The sequence below is a fragment of the Pyrus communis genome, chromosome 8 (genome assembly GCF_041283825.1).
Source record: "Pyrus communis isolate YQ-2024b chromosome 8, ASM4128382v1, whole genome shotgun sequence".
In the NCBI taxonomy this organism is placed as follows: domain Eukaryota; kingdom Viridiplantae; phylum Streptophyta; class Magnoliopsida; order Rosales; family Rosaceae; genus Pyrus; species Pyrus communis.
In genome coordinates, this window is record NC_142572.1 from 22,484,338 (window position 1) to 22,504,481 (window position 20,144).

Sequence of the window (20,144 nt, forward strand, 5' to 3'; positions counted from 1 at the left end):
CACATTATTGCTAGCCCATTGTGAGGTTAAGCGTACTCTCTTCCCCTTAGTGTAGATAATATCGTTTGTTTGAAAACAAAAATTATGATTTTAAGTCATTCTTTGAAAGTTTAGGTGTATTGAATTATAAATTGACAGGGTTTTAAAAAATTGAGGAATTCAAGGGAATTAGAGATATTTTATAGTGGATTTTAAACATTCACAAATCTCACATCTTCTTTGAGAGAGTTCACTAAAAAAAAATTCATGAAAATTAATTAAACTCCATCAAGATTCATAATTTATAAAATTCATCAAAATTCCTCAAAATCCCAACTGAATACACTCCTCTTATTAACATTCAATTCAGCACACTTATATTACAAGAACACTACTAAAGAAATGTACTCGACACAAATGTTTTTCAAATGTATTGCATCCACCATTTTTATGTTAAGATGTTTAATGAATTTTTTTTTCTTCAGAGTTTTGGTTGATTTTAAAGTCTCTTATCTTACATATCATAAAAATGTTTTTTTTTTTTTTTTTTTAGTAGAAATTTTATTGGGAAGGATGGGTTTTTCTCATATAGAAAACCCTAGTTTCAGAATAAGATAGTCAGTACAAAATTCATCTAAATTATAAGGAAGGTGGTAAGGGAAAATGCACTATTACGGTCTAGTGGTATTCTTTTTACTTGTAAGTGATAGATGTTAGGTTTAGTTCTCGTCAAAGGTGAATTTGAACCTCGTTGTGAGGCTTACACCACTCTCCCACCCCTATAGACATTATCATTTGTTCAAAAAAAAAAAGAAAAAAGCATACTATTTTAGGCAGCTTGACTAAATACAGATCTATTTATCAAAGAAGTTTTGAAATGATTATTTATTTTTTTACATTCTTTGGCAATATAGCCACAAAATAATTAAAATTCAAAATTGTAGCCAATTGTAGTGGGCTTGGACCCTGCTAATGGAATCAGTGCGAAATCCAATTTGAAGGGGCTTTTAAGTCATGAAATTGAACTTGGGCCACCGACATTCATGGGCTCCAATTGACTGATCGAAGAGTCCAAGTCAACCTACGAATCAGAATAAAAACGTGAATGCGACGTTGACAATTACCACCGAACCATTGGAATACCAGATGCAAGCATTTATCTGATCTTCCACGAAACGCTGCGTTTCAGCTGCCCGCCAATGTGATCCAGAGAGCGCCCACCGCGCCACGTCAAAGTTAAAACGACGCCGCAACGTAAAGTAAAAGGTTTGAAAAAAGGAAAAAACGGTAGGTGTGCGGTACACGACACAGAAATAAATAAATAAATAAATAAATAAGAAAAAGAAAACAGTTTGACGTTTGAAGAACCCAGAGAGAAAATAACAGATTTGTGAAAATTTGCCGGGAAAATGGGGACGACGGAAGCGGCGGGAGGAGGGTGCTGTCCAACGATGGATCTGCTGCGGTCGGAGCCAATGCAGTTAATCCAACTCATCATTCCGATTGAGTCGTCTCGCCACGCCATCTCCTACCTCGGCGATCTCGGCCTCTTTCAATTCAAAGACGTAATCGTTGCTCTCGCATTTCCTCTTTCTCCTTTCAATTTTTTTTATTTTATAATTTTCTGTTCAATTTTGGATTTTTTGTTTTGTTTTTGCAGCTCAATGCGGAAAAAAGCCCGTTCCAGCGAACATACGCCACTCAGGTTCGTTGATTTTTTATTTTTTGAATTAATGAACCAATTTAATTTCATACGATATGAAATAATCTGTTATCAGAAAGTAATTGGATGTGGAATTTGGAATCGGCGATTAATTGCCGTAGTATCTGTGGTTTTGTGAGTAGATTTGCAAAAAAATATGGTTGATCTGAAAATCTTGTTTGTGGATTTGAAATTGTGTGATGCAGATCAAACGGTGTGGTGAAATGGCTCGGAGGTTACGGTTCTTCAAGGAACAAATGAACAAGGCCGGCTTGTCTCCCTCAACAAGGTCCATGATTAGCAATGACATCGATCTCGATAACTTGGAGGTAGTTTCAGTACTTGAGTTGATATTTTGAGTTTTCTATGGTCTACATTGAATCATTTTCCCCCTTTGCTAGGTTAAACTTGGTGAACTTGAAGCCGAGCTGTTAGAAATTAATGCGAACAACGAACAATTACAACGCACTTACAGTGAATTGTTAGAATATAAACTTGTTCTGCAGAAGGTATGGCTTGTTTTACTGTAATTGCAGTTAGTTCTATGAGAGCGTTGTTTACATTTTAGTTTGTTGCGGTCATGAGAAATTCCGCAACTTAATTTGTAATTATTTGTTATTGTGTTATTGATTCCCTTCATGTGATCCATAAAGTGAACTCAACTTGTTTACTCGTTTCAGGCTGGCGAGTTTTTTAATTCAGCTCAAAGCACTGCTGCAGCTCTGCACAGAGAACTTGAAGTGCAGCATAGTATGGAAAGATCCATCGACAGTCCATTATTACTCGAACAAGTGCAGATTTGTAGTTTTTGGTTTCATTTGTTTCGTTTAAGATGAAATTCTTTTATCATATCCTTTGACTGATGCTTAGGTATTTTCTGTTGTAGGAAATGACAACAGATCCATCAAAGCATGTTAAACTCGGATCTGTTAGTGGTCTTGTTCCAAGAGAAAAATCGATGGCTTTTGAAAGGATTCTGTTTCGTGCAACCAGGGGTAATGTGTTTCTGAAGCAGGCTGTGGTCAATGACCGTGTCGTTGATCCTGTGTCAGGAGAGAAGGTTAATACTCAATAACATAACTATTTCATGTTCATATATATCTTTTGTGAACTGTCCGTCTTATTTTACTTATTGTGGAAGTGCACTCTCACAGATGATGGTTAATCTTGCTGCATGCTGTACTTTTTTCATGTATGTGAATCCTAGTATGCCTAGATATCATTGTCTTCCTGCAGGATGATTGAATACTTTTTTTTTTCTTTTCGGGAAATTAACGAGTTAATATATTTCAGGTTGAGAAAAATGTGTTTATCATCTTCTATTCTGGAGAAAGGGCAAAGAACAAAATTCTGAAAATATGTGAAGCTTTTGGAGCAAACCGTTACCCATTTACAGATGACTTGGGAAAACAATTTCAGATGATTAATGAGGTATGCAGTATTCTTACCTCTATATATGTGGAATCAACAGCTTTACTTTACCACAACTTAATTAAGGTTAGATTCAAAATTTCCTTTTGTATTAATGTGTGTATCTGTATGTGTATATCTTTTATACAGGGGTTTTCCTTAAATGTTGAGTTTAAATAGTCTGGATTTATTATCATTAAAATATCAAACTTTGTGCTCAATAAGAGATGAGTGTGTCCATCTTTAATTACAGTCACTGACTCGTTCTGTAATCTGAATTCTGAATTCTATAACCACTTTAATTTCTAGGTGTCTGGAAAACTTTCAGAGCTGAAGACTACCATAGATGCTGGATTGTTGCACAGGAGCAGTTTATTACAGACAATTGGTCATCAATACGAGCAGTGGAACCTTCTGGTTTGTTATTCCAAATACTTATGCATCTAGCTTCTAATTCTCCATTCATGTTTCTATTTCATAGTCAGTGAGTTTAGTTTTGTTTGATCGGTGAGTTTTATTCCTTTATGCCTCGATAGGTGAAGAAGGAAAAATCCATTTACCATACGTTAAACATGCTAAGCATTGATGTGAGTAGAATGTGTCTTGTTGCAGAAGGTTGGTGTCCTGTATATGCTTCAAACCAGGTTTGATCTTTATCCTGTAACACTTTCCAAAATTGTATTCAATGCTAAAACTTGGCATGAATCATTTGCAAGTGCAAGGTATGTTTGAAGAATTTTTCAATTAACATAGGCTTGATGTTTCACAGATTCAAAACGCGCTGCAGCGGGCATCCTTAGATAGCAACTCTCAACTTGGCGCCATATTCCAGGTTTTACATACAAAGGAACCGCCACCGACATATTTCCGCACAAACAAATTCACTTCTGCTTTTCAAGAAATTGTTGATGCATACGGGTGAGTCATTTTGCAAGTTATGCCTATACAAGGTGTTGCACCATGCTCGGTAGGAGGATCATGAGAGTTGGTAGACTGAGAGCAGGGGTGGCAGAGGGGGGAGGGTGAGGTCTTTTGGGGAAGTTTGGGAATTACCTGTTTATTTCTTTTAACCTGTTTATAATGGTAAAACATAATTTTTAGAGTTCTTTACCTGTTGTCTTCCTTCTCTTCCATCAAACAGAAAGGAAGACCATTTCCTAACCTACTGAAGTTATTTTACTTTAGACTGCACAACTCATGTTTCCGAATGAGATCATTTCGGGAAGAATTTGTCTAATGTATCATCCTCACAGGGTCGCCAAGTATCAGGAGGCTAATCCAGGCGTATACACCATTATCACATTCCCTTTCCTTTTTGCTGTAATGTTTGGAGATTGGGGACATGGTATTTGCTTGTTGCTGGCATCACTCTATTTCATAATCCGGGAGAGGAAGTTTTCTAGCCAGGTAATGCTGCATGGCTTTGTGACCGTAGACGGACTATTTGCTTCTTGTAACTTTCACACGGTTCTATTAACTTGATTTGTTGACAACAGAAACTCGGGGACATCATAGAAATGACATTTGGTGGCCGTTATATTATTATGATGATGGCGCTGTTCTCAATTTACACAGGACTGATATATAATGAATTCTTTTCGGTCCCATTTGAGTTATTTGGGAAATCTGCCTATGGGTGCCGTGACCCGTCTTGTAGGTACACAATCAGCCTGAGATCCTTAACATATGTGTGGTCTCTCAATCCCATTTGAGTTGATTAAACTTGGGTTTCTTTTTTGTGGCAGAGACGCTACTACAGTTGGTTTGACTAAGGTTCGTGACACTTATCCATTTGGTGTGGATCCCAAATGGCATGGTTCTCGATCTGAGTTACCATTTCTTAACTCATTGAAGATGAAGATGTCAATCCTACTTGGAGTAGCCCAGATGAATCTTGGAATCGTTTTGAGTTACTTTAATGCAAAATTCTTTGCGGATAGACTGAATATCTGGTAAGCTATACTACTCAACCTCGATCTTGCATTAATATATGCATATATATATATATATATATATATATATATAGGAGTAGGAATTTCCATCAGTGTGTGATTGAAATTGAATTATCTTTATCTTTTATCTCTCCGCGCAAAAAGAAAGAAAAAAAAATAAAAAAGAATTATCTTTATGTGTATCATACTTCCTATAAAGCATCTCTAGTGTGACTGTTTGGGATATCGTATATCTCGCATGACATGCCCGTCCACCTTAAATGTGAAACTTGATATGTATTTCTTCTCCTCTATCTTGTTCACTCTCTTTCGGAGAATGCATGTGTAAGATTATGAGTTACTCTCTTAATGTTGACAACCTAACCTTATTCTTTTAGGTACCAATTTGTTCCTCAGATGATATTTTTAAACAGCCTGTTTGGCTATCTTTCTCTCCTAATTATTGTGAAATGGTGCACTGGTTCACAAGCCGATTTGTATCATGTAATGATATATATGTTCCTGAGTCCTACTGACGACCTCGGTGAAAATCAGCTTTTTTGGGGTCAAAGATTCCTTCAGGTTTGTTCTTCTTCAATTATGCTGTAAAATTTCTCAATCAGTACGAAAGAGTGACACTATTCCTAACAATTTTTTTTTCTTTTTCCCTGTGTTTAATTACAGATTTTGTTACTGCTATCGGCTCTTGTTGCTGTACCATGGATGCTGTTTCCAAAGCCTTATTTCTTGAAGAAACAGCATGAGGAGGTAAACTTGAAACTAAAGTCTTATCATATCTCAACATCTGTTTCTTGTGTCCTACAGTCTCTATACTTTGCATTTATTCTTTTTCGTCTTTCTCTTTTGACCTATTACCTCTCTCAGAGGCACCAAGGTCAATCCTACTCACTGCTTCACAGCGGCGAGGACCCTCTTGACGAGGAGCACCACCCAAGTTTGCCTGGTCATGAGGAATTTGAATTCACCGAGGTCTTCGTACACCAACTCATACATACCATAGAATTTGTGCTTGGAGCGGTGTCTAATACAGCTTCATATCTACGTTTATGGGCACTCAGGTGAGTGAATAACAACTTACAACCATCTAATAGCATCGACTTGAAGCATAATTAGGCATCTAACTCAGTACGGTTCACATATTACATCGTCTTGTTTGCCCTTGTTTTGCCTTCTTCAGCTTAGCTCATTCGGAGTTGTCCAGTGTATTTTACGACAAGGTTCTACTTCTAGCCTGGGGGTAAGTTCTTTCACAGTTTTACTCATCTTTCGTTCGTCACAGAAGTCGAGACCTCAAATTATCGGAGTAATGAATGGTTTCGGAATCACTACAGGTACAACAATGTGATCATTCTGATCATTGGCATAATCGTCTTTATATGCGCGACAGTCGGAGTGCTGCTAGTGATGGAGACCTTGAGTGCATTCTTACATGCCTTGAGGCTTCACTGGGTGGAGTTCCAGAACAAGTTTTATGAGGGCTCCGGTTACAAATTCTATCCCTTCTCATTTGCATTGCTCAGCGAGGAGGACGAATGATGCACTGCCGTCGTTTGTACAATTTTTGTATACATATAAATTATTTTCGAACGGGGGTACGAGTGTGACAAACGTACAAAATACAGGTATAGCCGGAGGTTTGTCATGCAGTTTGGATTCAGTCTTTTTTGAGCATGTTCTTTCTTGTCATCGATTGCTAGTTGCAGATGTCGCTGGGGTCTCATGGGTTCGTGATATTTTCATATAATCTTTCCTTTTCTTTCGGGCTTATGTTTCGTTGTCAACCAAACAGAAATGTATCGATATTATTTGACGTACAAATATACTAATACATAACTGTTAGGATTCATCTATTCATGAACTTCTCGATTAATGTAAGAGAAAATTCATGTTTGGTACTGTGTTTTGGATCAATTTTTTAGACTTACAATTCCTTTCACTTATAAATCAAGTAGAATTGATATTAAGAAATGATTTTCGCACTCTTTTTATTTTCTAGCACTCGACCATTGTTTTTCTCAAATTTTTCATTGAATAAATTAAACAGAATCAACGAATAAAAACGAAAAGAGAAGAGCAAAACCCGAGAGGTCACAATTTCGGTGAGCAAACATATTAATGACGAGGAATGCATTTTTGCTATGTTACTAATACTTGTACTTGCTCTGCTATTCTGTCCCAACCTGGGCTAAGCGTAAGGCCTCGCCCTTCTACGTAGCCCAATGAAGCAATTGGGCCATTGCCTCCCTTGTTGAGGGCCTCATTATGTAACTACCATTTTAACATATTAGGCTACCAAATTCACATAATCCACAAATTCAGGCTCTTAAATTTGATCCAACCGCTAAAATTATTATAACTTTTAAAAGACCCCCTGTTCGTAGTTGTTTGATCAAATTTCAAAGGTTCTGATTGGTGAATTATGTGGATTTGATAGAAGAAATCTGTTCGAGGCATGAAATTGGGCGGGGGTCAAATACGATTAGACGCGTGAGAGATTTGACATTGACGTTACTTGAAGGTTTGAACAACGTTAACATGTTCAAATTTCGTGATTGTCCCAAGCCTATTTGCTCCAGCCTACGACGCCCTCACCACGCCTGCAGGGAAAAATCCAGGGGTTCCAATTTTGAAACATCTAATTGCATCCACCAATGCCTTCTCTTTGACCACTGGTTTTTATTCTTGCCAATAAATAAATGGCAAAAAACGTTTGGTTAAATTGTAAATATCAATGTTACTCTTGTCTCATTATTTGTGGATCTAGATTTATTTCAGATCTCTAGGTCTGAAGCACGTGGATCAAGAGATTTGAGTCAAATTTACCGTTATAACAACTCTTAAAATACATCCCACCAACGATTAAGTTCAACAATGCCTAAAGATTTTTTTTGCTTCCTTGACATAGATATAGTGTTTATTTGGAAGTACTTTTAAAATGATTGAAATTTTTTTTTTATAAGATTGCTTTTGAAACCAATTTTCAGTAAAAAAAAAAATACAAGTGAATTTTGGAAATATGCTTCTTGCACGAAACACTTCAAGTACTTTTATAACCCAAAATACTTTCACCAAAAAAACTTTTAGTTATTTTAAAAATACTTGCAAACGAGTTAATATCATACAATTTATCTAAAACGGTGGGAAGGAAGGCAAACACGTCGTTGAATTATCAAAAGCGCGCCTTAAAACTAGCCGTTTGGTTCCTTTCTAATTACCATTAAAAATTTGGCTAGCTAGGGTAGCTAGGGTAGCCCTGACTGAATCTATCAAACCCCGTAGGCCGTAGGATGTTACATCAGAACGGAAACCGTGATTTGGTGAAGAACGGAAAGCGGACGTACGATGCTCCATCTCCATCAATGGGTCCCCACACATCGAAATCCGACCCGATTTTAACCCGAAACCCTTTCTATTTCTGGTAAATTCCCTTCTGCCACCCTAATCTCCTCTTAATTATTTGTTAATTATTTTTGTTCTATTAAATCTAATCGTTTCGGAGTTTCAGATATTCATATTTTCAGATCGGATTTGAAGAGAGAGAGGGAGGAGGAGAGGAGAGAGAGAGAGATGGCGAGAGGGAAGATCCAGATCAGGAGGATAGAGAACTCGACCAACAGGCAGGTGACCTACTCCAAGCGAAGGAACGGACTCTTCAAGAAGGCCAACGAGCTCACCGTCCTCTGCGACGCCGAGGTCTCTCTCATCATGGTTTCGAGCTCCGGCAAAGTCCACGAGTACATTAGCCCCTCCACCACGTAATCCATTCACTCTCTCTCTCTCTCCCCTCTCATTTTCTCTCTCTAAAACCCTAGGTTTTTCTTCAAACTGTTGGATTTTCTGGGTTTCGTCGTTTGCTTAAGTGATGAATTGTGCTTAACCAGAACAAAGCAATTGCTGGATCAGTACCGGAAGACTCTTGGAATCGATATTTGGAGCTCGCACTACGAGGTATTCCTCGTTCGTTTTTCATTTTAAGTTACTAATTGGTTAGCGTTTGCAATACGCTTATATGCGTAAATGTTTGTGGTAGTTAATGTGTGTGCACTGCAGGCAATGCAAGAGCATTTGAAGAAGCTGAAGGAGGTGAACATGAATCTTCGGAGGCAGATCAGGTAATTAATAGATATTTACATAGGAGCAAGGTTCTAAGAGACGCTAGTCAAGACAGGGGCTAACGCCTAGGCGTTTAAGTGGAGCCTAGACGAGAACTCTTAGAACACTGCATAGGAGTCAATTTGTTACTGATTAAATTATTGTTTTTCAAGTTAATCGGAGTATAATATGTAGGCAGAGAGTTGGGGATTGTCTGAACGATCTGAGTTTCGATGAACTGCGTGGTCTCCAGGAAGAGGTGGAAGCTGCCGTCGCCGTCATTCGGCAGCGCAAGGTTGTATATGTGTTGCCATTGTTGTAGCTCTTAATTAATTGATATTATTCTTCTAGAGGGATTACTGTGGTAAATTCAAAGCCAATCAGATATAGCTAGTTTGAAGGAAAATCCGAGCAAGTCACTATTAATATAACAAAAGTTGGTAACACGGCCCTGTACATTAAATGTCATAATACAAGTGGTCGAAAATATTTCGTTTTCAACTATCCAACTTCTTGTATTACGATATTTGATGTATTGAATTGTGTTCTCGCACTCTGAAAAATCTCTTCTTAATATGCATCCTATAAACCATTTGAAGATAAAGGAATTTAGTTTATATTGGTTACGAGGGCAACAGTCGCCTTGCCTCTTACAAGGGAGAATGACTTACCTACGCCTCGAGATGCTACTTTGGCATTCTCAATTATTGATACAATATCATGTGTTTTAACTGTTTTACATAACATTATATCATTAATCCGTCATAGTTATATCCGAATGTGTTGGTAAAGCTCTTTCCTCTTACAGTTATAGGTGTATATTAGACTGTAGGGTAGATGAGTTTTAATTTCCTAATCTTACATTAACTATATGTGTACGATGGTGGACAGGTTCGGATGATCTCTAATAAGATTGATACAACCAAGAAAAAGGTAATTAACCCTTGCTAATTGACCATCTAAACCTAGTTGCCAATCCTTTGTTAATTAATTTCTATGTTTTTTAAGTTACTTTGGTTGATATAAGGTTCATTTGGGGAGAAAAAAATGTGAGTTAGACCGTCTTATCAGTTGACTTGTTTTTTTTATTCGATATCGACAAAGTGCAAACATATTAACATGTTATCCATTATCAACATGTTTCGCATATCATGATGATGTCTATATATTGATTACATAATTGTCAATATCATATCTCGTACCACGTTCTCCTTTTTTTGATCTCGTTTCTTATTTAAGTTGTACTATATAACGAAATCGCTTATTTTTCTCCGTTTGTTGCTTTATAGGTAAAGAGCCAAGCAGATATAAACATGAGTCTTCACGAACTCGTATGCACTTAATCTCTCTCTTGTAATTGATCAAATTATATTTACTCTTTTCCGACCTTTGAAATCTTTTTGTTTGTTTGTTTGTTTGTTTTGTTTTTGTTTTTGGTTTAATTAATTAGTATGCGAGGGACGGTATACACTATGAATAAGTAGAGAATGAAGGGGATTATGATTCAGTGTGTGGCTGCTCACCAAATGTAGGAGGACCTCCCATATTTGAGAAGTAGTAACCAATCGCATCCCACTAATCTTCACTGCATTGCTGCTGGAGCTGCATCAGATTCCACCACCACTGCAGTAATTAGTTAAACATTTGGTTAATTACCCATGTATTGTTAATTTGAACTTGTTTGTTGTAGACTTGTAGTCGCAGTATTACCTATCACGATGTCGTTTTGTTATGGTGGGCTGCATATGTGGTTGGGCCTAAATGTTTGGGCCATGTGACCTAACACAGAGGATTTCAATTCCCTTTTTTCTGTTTCTTTTTTTTTAGAGGATTTCAAGAATAACATCTAAGTTAACTATCATGGGATGATTAAGTAATTATAGATTAATTTTAGATCCGTATTCCATACGATACCTTCTCGGTTTGGTTCTTAGTGCGTGAGAAGGCTGAAATAAATGCTTATGTAAATCTTCTCGGCCTCCAGAAAGATGGACTATAGTATCAACTGGTCTTTTTTTTGGAAAAAAAGAAGAAGAAAAAGAGGAGAGAATAACGATTTTGAAATTTTATTTTCTTTTCAAAAAATTCAAGTGTGACCTTCAAAATAGGAAGGCCCCACAAGCCCTTTTGGGAAAGTGGACACCCAACAAAATTGAAAGCTACTGGATTTGCTTGATGTGCTTCCTTTCCGGTTCAAAAACTCCATCACAACTTTTTTTCTCCATTAGCTTTTGACAACAAATTTGGTCACTTCGCCTTTATTCTTTCTTATGTACCAAAAGACATTACCTTTCTCACCAAAGTAGAATATTTAAAAAGTTTATAGTCACAAACGCCACAAAAGTGTATTTTGTGATGAATGTTCTTGCTTTATTGGGTCATAATTTGGATGGAGTTCAAGTGCGGTTAAGCACCCTCCCTCTTGTTGCAGCGCGAGTTTGTTCTTGATACTCTCTTATGGTTGGTCCTAGGAGTTTTTCGTCTACTTCCCAAATAACGCAACAATGTATATCTACACTTAAAAATTTAGTGCACAAAGAAAACACATTCCTTTGCTAATTTGCATTACTTGTTTAATGGAGTAATGTTAGTGACATCAAATTGTACCGCCTCCATATTAAAAATAAAGTCCATCAATATAAGTAAATCTTTCAAACAGAAAAAAGGACATTTTATATTTCAAAAAATACTATTCACACATTTATTTTTATATCTCATACATTCTTATTAAATTTTATCATGAATCATTTTTAATTCATTTGATACGACGACAAAAAATTAAAAAAAATATGTGACAAGTAAATATATGTGTATGAATACCACTATAGTTCATAGTTCCGGAGGAGCAACCTTGGGTCAACGGTCAACCAAGAGCATAGGAGTCCCAGGCAACGATGAAACGGCTGAGTGAGTTGGCACGTGCTCTAATTGCCCCACTCAAGTAAACCCTTAAACCACGCCACCCAAAAGTCATCTGAGACCACGACGCCGTGCCCCCACCGCCCGATTCGCCGCCGTCCACGTTTCACAAAACTCCAGCTGCCGCCAAGGCCTTCCCCCACCCCCCCACCCCCCCCCCCCCCCCCGACCCCGCTTCGCGCCGCCCGCCCACCCCCCGGGGCGCCTATTTTCGTAATTTTCCTCTTTCTTCAAGCTTTTTCCGTGCTCCCGTGAACAAGCACGCTCTAGAGTGAGAGAGAGAGAGAGAGAGAGAGAGAGAGAGAGAGAGAGGGAGGGAGGAAGGGAGGGAGGCTGGCTGACGGAGGCCATGGGTGCTCTCGCTCCGTTCTCTAAATGGATTCCGGCGGATGATATCCTGCTTAAGAAAGCTGTTGAGGTACAATTCGACTCTCAATTTCCTCCCAATTTCGGAAAATTTGATGTTCTTGCATCCTCGCAGTGTATTATTAATCTGGATTTTTCTGGTAATTTGCTTTTGGTTATGCATATTATGTATGTTTCTTTTTTGGGTTTTCAAATTCTTGGCGTTTTAGTGTGTTTAAGTATGAATTCGAGTTGTGTTGGGAATGAGTCCCATGTTGATGGGAGGAGGGAACTTGCATGGGCTTCTAAGAGGTTGGGCTACTGCCCATATTGCCAATTGGTTTTATGGTGGAACCTCAACTTTTGATTTCGGGTTTATGTTCTCCGAATATGTTATGGATTTAGCTTTCCTCGTATTTAAGATTGAAATCGAGGAACATAATCAGTAAATTGGACAAATGCTAGATAAAATTGAAGGTGAATACGGTTGAAATTATGTTGTCCAGTGCTAGAATAATTGTCACGGCTGGTTTTCCTACTGAGATAGGCGGTATCTTAGTCAAATTAACAAGTATTCGCCTCTATTAACTGTGTTGCGTCGGAGGGGAACTGCCCTGGTTCCCCTTTCGGAAATAAATTAGGATTTGGTACTTTTCAGAATCCCGGTTTTGATTTTGTAATATATTTATCATACAAGGAAAGCTTATCAGGAAGTTAGTATTCTTGAAAGTTATATTTGGACTTGGTATTCTTTTGCTCTGTTTGCAGGATGGTGCTTCGTTGGAGTCGCTTGCTAAAGGTGCAGTGCATTTTTCTCGAAGATTTACTGTTCGTGAGCTGCAAGATCGGTGGTATTCTCTCCTGTATGATCCAGTAGTTTCTGAAGATGCTTCTGCTCGCATGATTGAGTTTGAGAGTTCCACCACAACTGTTCCATTTGACAGGTCAGGAAATTCAAAAGAAAAAAAATGCGAATCCGGAAAGAGAAAGGCTGAAAGTGTTCGTAGTAGTTACTATGCGATGCGTAAAAGGATTTGCAATGAGCCATTTAATTCCATGGGCCTTAATTTTCTGGTTGCACCCAGTAATAACAACTATCATGGAAATGGAGATGAGCCTCTTTATGGAAATTGCATGAATGGAGATCCGACCTCAGCCCCTTTTGGCCTTGAGACGTCAGATGTGGATGCTATGCAAAATCTGATGAATGTCGGCATTGATGATACCTTTCATATGCTCCAGAACCCAGATGGGAATGATTTTCATATGGAACAAGGTAATATACATGAAGATATTATGACATGGAATGAATCTGAGGTGGATGAATTCAATCATCCAGAGGGATTGCCAGATTGCAGCCTGTTCAATGCTGATGACTTGGGAATGAAATTTACACTTGATCAAATCAATGGCAACGAGGGAAATATGTGCACAGAATTTGAAGGGAATAAGGCCTTTAATTCACCTGTTTCAGACAGTGGTGCATTGTTTAACAACTTGGAGTATTCATGTCCACTTCCAGCTATGCCAGTCGATGTTGATCTTAGAGAAAATAATATGTGCACCAGCGATGCTTTTGAACTTCATGAGAATATCGATGCTGACAGTGCAAGAACATCAGAAACTGAAGTTCATATTAGGATTGAGGTGGATGCTGAAATGCCATGTGGTGATTTCCAGAGGTCTGCAGCTCCTGTTAGTACTGAAGGTTATTTGGCAGAACTGTCCAATTCGCTTTTAAACTTTACGAACGAGGAGCTCATGCTTATGACTGCTGATGGAAAAGATGTGATTGATAAGTCTTACTATGATGGCTTGAGCTCCCTTTTGTTGAGGTCACCGAAAGATGGTGTTCATCAAGAACAGACGATCGTCAAATCTGAGCCAGAAACATCTGTAGCTCCAGTTATGGACTCCATGAATCCCCCTAGTACGTATCCTGGAGTGGTAGATGATAATAGAGGATCCCCAAATGCTGATGAAGATATGGTTTGCCATTCAGAGACTCCGATGCTATCATCTTCAACTGCTTCGAACTATCAAAATCCTGAATTGAAAGATGGAGTTATCTGCTGCCCATTAAACACCGAGGACCCAGAAATTCCACGCAACGATGATATTTTTCTACCAAATCGTCCATCAACTTCTGAAGTGAATAAGCCATTATCTTTGTCCACTAGAGGTTTCCCTGTTAATAAGAGAAATAATGACACAGGGTCATGCTTTATGCACAGAGAGCGAAAAAATCTTGGAGAACCACATGGTACCTCTCAGGTTAAAGGATCACACTTCTTACAAGAAAAGGGTCTAAAACCTCCACTAGGTAATTTTGGGGTGAAATTTGAGCTGTCTAAGACTGACGCCAGTGAAGTGGCATCTAAGAATGCAGGTCATGTTAGTGAAGTTCTGGGTCAAATTTATTCAGCCAATCCAAGTACAAGTGTTCAACCTGGAATCCTGAAGAAAGACACTAGAGAAAAAAGTATATCGGCAAAGCTTCTCAATTATAACTCAACTGAGTTTCATGTGGAGAAACCAGATTCCGGTGTCATTAAACAGGAGCTTGATCCATCAGCTACAATTAGAGACAATAAATCATTACATACAGAAGGGATTGCTGAAGCACAATTAAACCCTGAGACATCAGATCAACTGGGGCTTTTTGAGAGCGATGATGATGTACCATGTTATTCCGACATAGAGGCAATGGTAAGTGCTAAAATGCGAATCATCTTGTCGATGAACATTTGATTTGCTTATCAATTTCGTAGTTCATCTTTTAGTTTCATTAACTTTTGTTCCACCTGCAGGTACTTGATATGGATTTGGACCCATATGACCAGGAGTTGTACTCTAGCGAGGAAGGTAATACTTGGTCAAACTATTATACATTTAATGACCAGCTCATTACTTGTTTTCTTTATACAGACTTAATCCGTACTTTATCTTTTGCCTATCAAATCCTCTAAAATGGTATGCATTAACGTAATCTTATTGGTACTTCCCTTCTGCATATCAAATCCTGTAATAAATGGTATGCATTAATGCAATGAGTTTTGTTAATCGAAAATAGTTTGTTTATTATGCGGCATTCATGCTTAACTGACAGATGATATGGTATCTATACTCAATGATGTCGGAATTATTCGTGATCTACATTAGTTTGCAATGCATCACAATAGAAAATGTTTGCATTTGTTGATTATTTGAAACATATAGAACATTCCTAATCAAGGAACTAATATTTTCAGTAAAGCGATTGCATCATATTTGATGGAGGCTCACTGCATCAGTATGCCTAAAAAATTGTGATTTTATGCTGTTCTCTATATGCAGTCTCAAAATATCAGAATGAGGATGCTAAGAGGAGAATCATAAGGCTGGAGCAGTGTGCTTATTCATATTTGCAAAGAGCCACTGCATCTCACGGAGCATTTGCCATTTTGTATGGACGTCATTCTAAGCATTACATTAAGAAGCCTGAGGTATTTCGTTTGCTCTGTAAATTTTTACCCAACCCAATTGGGGTTTTAGCCATATGGACGCTTCTTTTCTCTTTTCCTGCTATCTGGGGTTGGGAAGTTTTCACCCCATAGCTGCATTATGGAGCAAGAGTTCTGTGTAAAACTTAATCACTTTGCCATAGGGATCCATCTAGGTTTTGCTATGACATGCATATTTAATCGAAAATTGAAAACTGATGGTCGAATTAGTTTATGTCAGACATGGGTTGATTCTGTGAATGAATAATTGAATAGCAATCTATATCTGCAGGTTTTATTGGGTAGAGCAACAGACGACGCTGTTGTTGATATTGACTTGGGAAGCGAAGGGCGTGGTAATAAGATATCTCGAAAACAGGTAATAATATTATTGACCACTTTAACTTACCATACCAGTGATGCAGTTACTTGCCTTTTCCTTTCCTTCCAAAAGTTTGTTCTACGTAATGTTCTCAGTGATGTGGAAAAAAGAAATCATTTGGACATTTACGATTTAGTTCATTAAATCACGATAACAATTACAGAACCGAACTTAGGTGTCTTCAGATTATGCGGTTTACATCTTCTTGCTAACCCCAGAAAAGGGCATGCATTTTGGTTTGTCTTCAAGTGAGCGCAAAAATTGATTTTTTCTGCATTTGTTAGGCAATGATAAATATGGACAAAGATGGATCCTTCCATCTGAAAAATCTTGGGAAGTGTTCAATCTCGGTAAATAGCAAGGAGGTAGCCCCCGGACAAAGTCTAAGCCTTAGTTCAAGTTGCTTGATCGAGGTATGTTCTTAGTTTGCTAAAATTTAGTTTTTCTTTGAATTTTTTTAGCTGTATTTTTTTGGTGCAATGTGTCTGTGTGGCTGTGCCTAAGTCTTGATCGTCATACCTCGAAATTTGTTTCAAATAGATTGCGGTTTTCCTGCGGTAATAATCACGTAAAGCATGTTTAGGGTAGCTTGATCGCATCGTAGTTAACTAAACGATTTCCTGCAAATGATGAATTTTGCAGATACGGGGAATGCCATTCATATTCGAGATGAACCAAACACGCATGAAGCAGTATTTGGATAGCATCCCGCAGTAGCTGAAGGCAAAGAGCACCGATTGTGAATGATAACGGAGGTGCCACAAACGGTATTCAGAAGGTGCTAATTTTTCCTGCAGCTTCTGGGGTTCTCTAGTTAGGGAAGAGATCTCATCCAGATCTCTCCCACCAAGTCCTAGGGATTCGGAGATCTAGACCTTTGAAATTTGATCCAATGACTACAATTATTATAACTTATAGGGGCCGCTGTTTGTAACCGTTGAAACAAATTTCAAGGGCTTGGATCTCCGGATCCTTGGGATTTGGTAAAGTCACTTCTCTTCTGTTGCATGTAACTAGTCTACTGTTGAAGGAAAGTGGTCTGTAATTTAACAATACATTTACTTTCTGCTTATTGATTTTTAAAGTTAACCTAATCGAGCATTCTCGTTGATATGAACGCTCGCTTAGATGGAGAATTCAAATTTAAAATCTCAATTGTTATAGAATGGGAAAAAATGTGGGTTCTTTATAAAAGGCACGACAAAGCTTTCGCCCTCAGTCTCCAAATAGGAAGCGTGATTCTACTAAAGTACACTGCTTGATAATTCTTGTAGCTGAATTTAAAAAAATACAAAAATAAATAAAAAATTGATGTAAAAAACAATATTTTTAAGCATGTTCTGCTGCCAGGAGTCGAACCTGCAATAACAAATCCAAAGTTGTGTTTTGCTACAGCGGACGGTTAACAAATGAGGGAGTAAAAATATATATAAAATAATAAAAAAGTTTAAGAAAAAGTTGGGGGAAAAAGACGAACGAGGGTTCATTTTGTAAGGATCTCGAAGATCATTTAATTACATCTGTTCATTGTATATCGTACGGTTAAAAATTATTTTAAATTTTTATTTAAAATTAAATATAAATACTTGATAAAAACTAATCACACGATATATGATGAACGAATGTGATTGAAAAATCTCTAAAATTCTTAAAAAAAAAAGAATTCAAAGAAGATCCTTGTTTGAAAAAGACAGACTAGCCCTTGTCCCTTGGGACTTATATTTGGTCAATTGCCCTTCGGACTTGGGCAAGGCAAGGAGAATGGTGCCAGCTAAGCCCTAGCCCTAACTCAGTGGCCTGGAAGTAGGGTGGGGGACCTCATCGTATAAGGTCATTTCCAACTGAAGATCGGTCGATAGCTCGTTTTAGTATTCTGATCTTTTAAAAATATTAATATTTTAATGAATAGTACATGACTATATTTGCCTCCATCTCCAACCGAGGGTCATAGGGCTCTTTTTAGCCCTGTGACAAAAAACAGTCTCCCACCGAGAGCTAAAGGGTCAAACATAATTTATTATTTAAATTTAAAAACTACAACAACTTAAATTTAAAAATGGTGAAAATGGTGTAGGAATGACTTAGGTATTTATAGGAAAAAAAAAAGTGGAATTTTTTTTTTTTAAATTTGGCCTAAAAAAAAAAAAAAAAAAAGAGAAGAAAAAGGACAATACTGTTGGATAAAGCTGACAGAAAATGTATTAATAATGAAAAATCTAGCCCACAAGGCTGATTGGATTGGGCCAATCGGTTGGCCCTTTTTGTCTCGTGGGGCCCACGACCTCTTTGGCCTAGCCCTCCGTTAGAGACAGTTTTCGAACTATTTTTGGCCCTCTGATCCTTTGAACCCTTCGATTGAAGATGGCCTAAACAATCCAGAAATCTCTCCAGTATATGTCCTCAGTTCGATTGAAAACCTTATATTATTGATTAGTCGATTAGAATAATATTTTCGTCTATTATAAATAATTATAAAATTATACCTAAATTATTTTGGTAAATAATTTATAAATTAATTTGGAAGCAAAGGGAGATAATCGACCCTTTAAAGTTTTGGTTGACGCGACAAGTGTGTATATATCTGATGGATTCTCTCAATCCATCATATCCCCCATCTCAATCTCCCTCCTCACTCCTTTTCGGCTTTTCCCACGCCCACTCCTAATGCCCATGCATGCCATGATATGAATATCATCACTTCATTTCTTCTTCCATGCTTTTATTCTCTCACAGCCGGATTGAGATCTACTTCAAAGTTCTGTGTTCGGAGTCTGTTAATGAAAGATCGAACCGTTCAATTCCAATTTTACAACCATCATTAGCCTATTTCACTATTCCACTTTTCTTTCTTGAACAATTTAGATCTTTCAGTTCATCCAAAGATCCGGAGTGGATCTCATTCATTCACAGCCAGATCATTACATCTCTTAGGCTTTTATTCAAATAAAGTTAAGATTTCATCTTAAAATTTATTGACTACGACAAAAAATAACGCATTTTTGTAAGTGCATACAAAATTTCTTATCGTTCATATGTGGCACAACACTTCTTATTCTCACACAATTATCTACTAGTTTAATTCCGTATCGAGAAAAAAAAAAAAAAAAAGGGTAAAAGAGAAAACAAATTGAAGACGATGATCATTGTGATTATGATATTAAAAACAGCAATCAGTTTACAAATTTAACATGTACTAAATACTATTGTTTTCTAAGAAAAATATTCTCACACACAGAGCACCAGCGCATATACAGCTTATGAAGCAACATACCAGTAAAAATATCTAAACTTCCTCATATTATATTATATAATATATATACACACACACACACTTTACATACGTACATATATAGGTATATTCCAGCCTGAGCACACATCCTGTTCTTCCAAATTCCCGTCCAAATGAAAGGTATTGGAATCAAACCCTAATACAAATATTCGCCCCTTCTATACTATATACGATGATTCCAACAACACCTATCTATTGATCCTTCTTATGTCCCTGCAAGATTATTTAGGGTTTTTTTAATCAAAATGGTTCTTGAGATTTGCATAACTCCTCACTTTGGTCTCTGATATTTGAAATCAATATAAGTGGTTCCTGAGATTATCCACCATCAATCATTTTGGTCCTTGGGTAAAAAATTATGTTAAATAAGGATCAAAATGACAAAACTACCCTCATTAATAAACAATAGGCAAAATGATTTGACAAAAATGATGGTATTTTTGTCATTTTACCCTTATTTTATGGAGATTTTTCACGAAATAACCAAAATGATTGCTTGTGGACAAACTTAGTGACCAATTATATCGATTTCAAATCTCATGGACCAAAGTGAGGAGTTATGCAAATCTCATGGACCACTTTGGCTAAAAAG

General features: G+C 37.4%; 3 protein-coding genes across 3 annotated transcripts; all 3 read left to right on the top strand.

The window, feature by feature from the left end:
• The first annotated feature begins 1,281 nt into the window (after positions 1-1,281).
• On the top strand, positions 1,282-7,011 carry LOC137718201 (V-type proton ATPase subunit a2). The gene is made up of 18 exons (XM_068457704.2): positions 1,282-1,544; positions 1,640-1,684; positions 1,888-2,010; positions 2,083-2,190; positions 2,362-2,472; positions 2,568-2,741; positions 2,975-3,112; positions 3,401-3,508; positions 3,628-3,735; positions 3,861-4,009; positions 4,345-4,498; positions 4,588-4,748; positions 4,837-5,043; positions 5,421-5,604; positions 5,707-5,790; positions 5,908-6,101; positions 6,221-6,280; positions 6,375-7,011. The coding sequence occupies exons 1-18, from the start codon at positions 1,389-1,391 to the stop codon at positions 6,577-6,579; spliced, it is 2,469 nt and encodes an 822-aa protein (XP_068313805.2). The 5' UTR covers positions 1,282-1,388; the 3' UTR covers positions 6,580-7,011.
• Positions 7,012-8,548: 1,537 nt separating this feature from the next.
• On the top strand, positions 8,549-10,996 carry AP3 (K-box region and MADS-box transcription factor family protein). Its single transcript, XM_068457520.2, has 7 exons — positions 8,549-8,798; positions 8,925-8,991; positions 9,094-9,155; positions 9,331-9,430; positions 10,027-10,068; positions 10,425-10,466; positions 10,586-10,996. Exons 1-7 carry the CDS (start codon positions 8,611-8,613, stop codon positions 10,613-10,615), a joined length of 531 nt encoding a protein of 176 aa, XP_068313621.1. The 5' UTR covers positions 8,549-8,610; the 3' UTR covers positions 10,616-10,996.
• A 1,069-nt stretch (positions 10,997-12,065) lies between these two features.
• LOC137718229 (uncharacterized) lies at positions 12,066-17,357 on the top strand. The gene is made up of 7 exons (XM_068457739.2): positions 12,066-12,472; positions 13,168-15,108; positions 15,210-15,264; positions 15,736-15,884; positions 16,174-16,260; positions 16,548-16,676; positions 16,906-17,357. The coding sequence occupies exons 1-7, from the start codon at positions 12,404-12,406 to the stop codon at positions 16,978-16,980; spliced, it is 2,505 nt and encodes an 834-aa protein (XP_068313840.2). The 5' UTR covers positions 12,066-12,403; the 3' UTR covers positions 16,981-17,357.
• Positions 17,358-20,144: the final 2,787 nt, after the last annotated feature.